Source organism: Oryx dammah, unplaced genomic scaffold (genome assembly GCF_014754425.2).
Source record: "Oryx dammah isolate SB20612 unplaced genomic scaffold, SCBI_Odam_1.1 HiC_scaffold_22, whole genome shotgun sequence".
Lineage (NCBI taxonomy): Eukaryota > Metazoa > Chordata > Mammalia > Artiodactyla > Bovidae > Oryx > Oryx dammah.
Window position 1 is genome coordinate 473,442 of NW_024070206.1, and position 6,959 is coordinate 480,400.

At 51.7% G+C, this 6,959-nt stretch overlaps 1 protein-coding gene across 1 annotated transcript in view; it reads left to right on the forward strand.

Moving 5' to 3' along the window:
- The first annotated feature begins 54 nt into the window (after positions 1-54).
- BCL2 (BCL2 apoptosis regulator) overlaps positions 55-6,959 on the forward strand; it is a 195,891-nt gene continuing 188,986 nt past the window's right edge. The window contains exons 1-2 of the mRNA XM_040264263.1: positions 55-847; positions 1,057-1,898. Coding sequence (XP_040120197.1) covers positions 1,341-1,898 — 558 coding nt within the window. The 5' untranslated portion in view covers positions 55-847; positions 1,057-1,340. The remainder of the gene's footprint in view (positions 848-1,056; positions 1,899-6,959) is intronic.

Here is a 6,959-nt window from a genome sequence, read left to right on the forward strand (position 1 = left end):
GCCCCCTTCCTCCCGCCGCCCCGCCCCGCGCCCGGTCCCCCCGCCGCCGCGAAGGTGCGGGCGCCGGGCCCCCCCCGGGCGGCGTCCTCGGCCGGAGCGCGCGGCGCGGGGGCGGGGAGAGGGTGCGCGGCCCGGAGGCGGGGTGCGCCGGTGGGGTGCAGCGGAAGAGGGGTCCGGGGGGGGAGAACTTCGTAGCAGTCATCCCTTTTTAGGAAAAGAGGGGGAAAAAAAATACAGCCCTCCCCCGCCAGCGCCGCCTCCCACCCTCGCGGCACCACACACAGCGCGGGCTCCTCGCGCTCGGCACCGCGGGGCCGGCGCGGCCAGCCTGCGTCTATCGGCAGCTCTTCGGAAAATGCCTTGGCCGTTCGGAGTTTGATCGGAGAGGATCCCCGCCCGCGTCCGCGGCTCGCCCGCCGGCTCCGGCCGGGTGTTCTCTCCCCGGGGAGGCGTGAGGCGGCCCCGCGGACACAGCTCCATGTGTGTGCCCGCGCGTGTGTGCGCGCGTGAAAATTGCCGAGAAGGGGAAAATCACAGGACTTCTGCAAATACCGACTGAGAAATGGTAATTCATCCGCCGCCGCCGCTGCCTTCCGTTTGCTCGTGCTCTTGAGATCTCCGGTTGGGATTCCTACAGATTGACATTTCTGTGAAGAAGTCTAGGAATCAGACTGGAAATTCTCCTAATTTTTTGCACCCCCCTCCCCCAACTCCTGATTCATTTGGAAGTTTTCAGAGCAGCTCTAACTGGAGAGTTCTGAAGATTGATGGAATCTTTTTGCCTTTTCATTTGTTTTCACAAAAAAGGAAACTTCACAGAGGATCATGCTGTCCTTAAAAAATACAAGTAAGTTCTTTGCACAGGAAATTGGTTTAATGTAACTGTCAGTGGGAACCTTTGCGATTTTCACTTTAAGTGCATTGGAGTAAGTTTAATTTCCAGGCAGTGTGATACAGTCTTCTCCGCGTGTAACTTGCAGTGTGTGCCCCGCTTTCAACCAGCGTACAGAGGGAAACGCACCTGATTTTGACTGATTAGTTTTTCTAACCTTTCAGCATCACGGAGGAGGTAGACTGATACTAACAGTAATTAGCAATGTGCCTCATGAAATAAAGATCCGAAAGGGATTTAAATAAAAATTTCCAGCATCTCCTGCCAAGAGGGAAACACCGGAATCAAGTGTTCCGCGTGACTGAAGACACCCCCTCATCCAGGAATGCAAAGCACATCCAATGAAATAGCTGGATTGTAACTCTTCACCCCATTTGCGGGGCCGTGGGGCGGGCAGCGGGGGGCGAGAGGTGCTGTGGGGGCCCGGCTGCCCTTCCGCGGCGGAAGGATGGCGCACGCGGGGGGAGCAGGCTACGATAACCGAGAGATCGTGCTCAAGTTCATCCACTACAAGCTGTCGCAGCGGGGCTACGAGTGGGATGCCGGGGCCGCGGGCGCCGCGCCCCCCGGGGCCGCCCCCGCGCCGGGCATCCTGTCCTCCCAGCCGGGCCGCACGCCCGCGCCCTCCAGGACCTCCCCGCCGCCGCCCCCGGCCGCCGCCGCCGCCGGGCCTGCGCCCAGCCCGGTGCCACCTGTGGTCCACCTGACCCTGCGCCAGGCCGGCGATGACTTCTCTCGGCGCTACCGCCGCGACTTCGCCGAGATGTCCAGCCAGCTGCACCTGACGCCCTTCACCGCGAGGGGACGCTTCGCCACGGTGGTGGAGGAGCTCTTCAGGGACGGGGTGAACTGGGGGCGCATCGTGGCCTTCTTTGAGTTCGGAGGGGTCATGTGTGTGGAGAGCGTCAACCGGGAGATGTCGCCGCTGGTGGACAGCATCGCCCTGTGGATGACCGAGTACCTGAACCGGCATCTGCACACCTGGATCCAGGACAACGGAGGCTGGGTAGGTGCTCGTCTGGGTGTGAGCCTGAGCCGGGCGCCTCGGGTCGGGGCCCAGTGCAGTCCGCGTGGCGGGGTGTGGCTGGGCCCAGGGTCAAGGGCAGGCCAGTGGAGTAAAGCCAGGTGTGTGGTCTCCCTTTCTCTTCCCTTGCAGAGAGCTCTCCCTGCCAGCCCTACCGCGATCACTCCTTCCCCGGAGACATCGCTTCCCTTGCGCCGGCCACTGAGGTCCAAAGATCCCGCCTTTGCTGCTCAGTAGAATTTGGGGATAAAGAGCATCCCTTCAAGGTTTCTGAAACTGGGAGTCCAGGGATCCCCATGATCATGGTACCTGGTGGAGTAGCTTATTGAAAACGAGCATTTCAGGGACAACTCATAAACTGGATGCCAGGCTGAGTCCTGACTGTCTGCATCAGAAATAAGCTCCCCTGGGGGGTTCTGCTTTGTCCTAAAGTTTGAAAACCACAGGATTTAGAAGAGCAGACTCCTCTAGAGGCCCAGGGGCCTGCCTTCTCTGACTCACTTGGTAAAATCTCCCCAAAGAGGAAAACCAGTGTAGCCCCTTTCCCTAGAAAACTTGGATGGTTGGGAAAAGGTCAAGGTGACTTCCAGAGTCCGGTGACACTGACCTCCAGTTTGTGCCCCGTTCATGGTGGGCATGGCCTTGTATCTTGAAGAACCCTGGGCTATGGGTGTTTGTTTCACCACTGACAGATTTCGCATTGGCCGCCTACCTTGTGTTCTATTTCTATAACTTGTGTATGATTTGGAAGTTTATTGGAATTTTTAGTCTATTTTAGTTTCCACCCTAACCTACAACGCGCATCGTTTGGTGGGATCCTCTGCTGGGCAAACTTGCGTCCAGAGTATCTATATAAAGATAGAAGAATTGATTCTTAGCTGTGGATTCTCATGCTGTGACTTTAGTTGAAGTGATTGATGCTTGTATTTTTGAAGAACATCTGTGAGCTGTTTTTTTTTTTTTTTTTCCTGGTACTGTTGTGCTAGACAGAGCCTCCGACATGTCACCATAAAGCTCTTTTTGTGAGCGTGATTCTTTGGGGGAGGAGTACAGCTCGTAAGACTGAAGAAGTGTCATTGACATCTATACTTCATATCTGAAATGATTAATTTGTGAAAAAGTGAAAGAGGAATAACTCTGGTTCAAGTTTTCTGCAGACTTTTTGTTTTAATCTGAGGAGCTGTCTTTGAAAAAAGGGTGCCATTCAGTGGTTCCTCTTACAGTCTCCAGGAGGATTACTGCTGTTTCTATCTTATAGGACCTAACAGGAGCAAAATCCTTAGAAGGCACTCCACGTGGGTTCGATTTCAAGAAGCACATTGCATATTTTACAAAGTGTGCACGTACGAGGGGCTGAAAAGAGAAAAGTCCAAGGAAAGTAGATGACTGACTGGACACCGGACCCTGCGTGACCAAAGCTGACAGAGCCCTGACGCCACTGTTTAGCGTTTAAAAGTGAAAATCCGCATTCCATCCCTAAAATTTATTAATCAATGCTTTTTGTGAATTGTCTCTTTGAGGTCCCATATTATCAGATCTTTAGTAATTCTGGAAGAGTTCTGTAGGTGTAAGGAATATTTTTGTTAAATGTTTGATTAAGTAGGTGGTTTTGTTTGTAACCACTATAACCAAACAGGTAGGGACTTCCAGACACCAAAAGGATCATTTTGAGACCAAAGTAAAAGTAACTGAACAGTTTGACTATTACATAACTTTTGTGAAAAAATATAAAAAAAATTTTCTTTCCAGTTGAAAGAAAGCCAGGGTGGTGACTGTCACGTGTCAAGTAACGCAATAAAAAGATGGGAGATGGGGACATATGTTTGTGATAGAGATGAAGATGTTATCTTGATCTTTGTTGTAAAGTTGTGGTACCTTAACATCTCATACAACTGAATTTTCTTTTTAAGTGAAGGCCCGCTCTTTCCTCCTTTCAAAATAGAATTTTCTTAGTAGAGCCTATCTTTGTGGTCAACAGGTATCTGAGGTTGGTAAATGTAGAGGCTACATTCTATGATGCCAAACCACAATGACGTGCCATAGAGCATGATAAACTTATTCTTGTCAAAACCTCTTATAGTAAAAATAAATCCTATAGAAGCACAAACTGCTGATGGTGAAACGTGTAGCATTCAGGACAACATAGAGATGGATGACCAAATAGGAAGACAAAGGCCTTTGGCAGAAAAAAGTGTGAGGAAATGCCACCATAAATGGACACCTTGGAATAATAAAAAAGGTAGTATTGTTTGAGAAGTGTATTTGGGAGACTGATTTACATGTCCTTTCCAAAGATGCATTATGAACCTAAATTTTCATTTTGAGCATTTGGCATCCAGACAGATTTTCCTCCCAATTTGCACCAGTCAGAGTTGCTTCTCTCATAATACATGTCGTGGTACAGCGTGAAGGACCCGGTGAGGATGGGCAAGTTTCAGAGGCGAGCTGGCACATTCTCTCAGCGCTGGGCAGTAACTTGCCTGCTCACAGGACTCAGCGGGTCAGCCCATCTGCTGAACCTGTTCTGATGGGCCTTTAGACTCGAAGTCACACTGGTTCTTTGCTGCTGCTGCTTCGGAGGCTGAGGGAGAACGGTCTGCATTCCGTGCCCCGTAAGCGGCAGAAAGCAGGGCCTTGGGTGGTCAGTGTCTGAGAGGCGGTCTCAGAAGTCCGCACGTCAGGCAAACACTGAGGAAGAAACGGGCTGGGGAGTGGCCTGGGGCTTTATCCCTGAGTCTGAATAAAGCTTCAGAGGGAGGCGCGGTCGCCGAGCGGCGGGCCGGCCGCGGCTCTAGGAAGCGTCTGAGACCCGCCTCGCCACGTGTGGGAGCTCGCGACGTCCCCCGGGGGCATCTTGGAGGAGCAGCGCCTCAGGTCCCACCCGGAGCCTCTGAGTCAGAGCCTGTGGGTCGCACGTCTGCAGGTGTTGGGGTGCACAGGGGGGCTAGAGGTGCCGGCTACCATCACCGACCACCGATTCCCCTGACGTCTTTTAGGAAAGATGAGAGTCCGGGCGGGGTCCTGCAGCGTGCCCTTCCAGTGGCCTCCTGGGCTCCGTGGCGTTACCTAGAATGCCAGGCACATCCCAGGTATCTGCTAGAGCGGTCTGCGCTTTGGAGGAGAGAGGCTGGAATGCTGTAGAGACAGGAGCAGAATGGTCACAAGCTCTGACCTCTCGAGGAGGTTTTCCGTGGTAACCATACAATCTGCGGGCCTTCCTCGGTGGCTCGTCGGTGAAGAATCCGCCTGCAGGGCAGGAGACAAGGGTTCCGTCCCTGAGTCAGAGAGAGCCCCTGGAGGAGGGCACGGCGACCCACTCCAGTCCTGGCGGGCTACAGTCCGTAGGGTTGAGGAGAGCTGGGCACGACTGAAGCAGCTGAGCACGAGACGAGTTGGCACTGGCGGCCCCGTTAAAGTGAGATAGCTTTCCCCTCCAGTTAAAGACAGGAAACTTAACTCTTAATGGCTGTATTCAGCATTGCTTTATCCCCTTGTCACTCAGTTCAAATTTCTGTAGATGAGTTTAGGGGCCCCGGGACCACTTCACGGCCAAGGTGGCTTTTGCAAGCACAGGGTTGAGATGTAGGCAAGTTGATGGTGAATGGTGCGCTCTGAACTGAGAAGCGTGACAGCATTTTGCTTCGTGTCTTAGGAGAGCGGGAGACGTCTGAAAGCTGCAAGGAAAAGGTGCCTTAGTGGGCGATTGGCTCCTTCTGCTGAGACGGTGGGGCGACGCTTTCTGTGCGCTGATGCTTTGGTCTCTGTGGTTTAGGAAGACAGGAACTTACTTCTCCGCATCCAGTAGGCTTAGCTTCCTTTTTATTAGTTGGTCAGCAAGCAGTTTCTCTTTTCTGTACACAGTCCACATCCACTCAAACAGTTGCTTAACTGGAAAGCAAGACCATTCTCAGGCCAGTGTACAAAATACATGAGAAAACATCGTTTTTCTAGTGGTTGAGCATTAGCTGCTTAAGGCCAATTTTGGCAGCAAAATGATAGGATTAAAAATAGCCCGAAGATGATCCAGTCTTAAATAATATATTTAATGATGAACTTTCCTTGGGAAAGCGCATCTTTCTGCCTGCGAAGAATCATATGACCCCTTTCTCAGTGATTTACTTTGTAGAGAAAAGATGCACTATGGCACCCAGAGTCTGCAGTTATGTGCTGTTGAGCAACCACATTTGGGGACTTTTGTAAAATTTGACAATTCACTCAGTTCTCTTTTCTGTTTTAGGGCCGTTGTTGCTGTTTAATGTCAGTCGAAAACATGGCTTTCTTCTGTGCATCCTGTTACTTTCAGCTGTGCTTTCTAGTGAGAACGGATTGATCTTTTTAGCAATCCTTGGTTGAACTGGTATATTTCAGTCACTAAATGTCATTAGGCCACATAGTACACCAGGTAACAGAAAGCCACATTTTTTTTTTTTAAGCCAAACTCTTATAGTTTATCTTTCCTCCCAGTCCTAGTCAGCATTTTGGAGGCTGATAAACCCACTCATGAAGCAGGTGTGTGGGTGCTGTGTGTATTAATAGCAGTCTCTCCCACTCAGCACACCCCCACACCCATTTCTGAGGTCATCCATCGTGTCTTCGCAGGAGCAGTATTTCAGCAGTCGTGCAGCATTTGTGCTGGAAAAACAACACTGCCTTTGTAGTGTGCGAGTAAAAAGGTTTTCTTACCCCCAGAGATATATTGTGTTTGAGGTTCAAAGGTTCTGTTAAACCTTTTTAAAGTCATCTAATAGCGCCTGACTCAGGTATGGCGGTAACCTCGCACGCTGGTCCCCCTTCCCCACTTCATACAGGGGACCACTTGGAGAAGTGAGTCCAGCACGGGGCTCTTCTTTCATCCCTCTTGGTTTGATTCAAACCAAGTGAGTGCGTGAGGTTGAAACAGGATTGAGAATGAAAGTTAGCCGAGGACGGGGATGGCTGTTCAGCAGATCTGACTGCGCGTCCCGTCTGTGCCCGGTCCTGGGTCAGGTCAGGCTGGGTGCCCTCTGTGCCCGGTCCTGGGTCAGGTCAGGCTGAGTGCCCTCT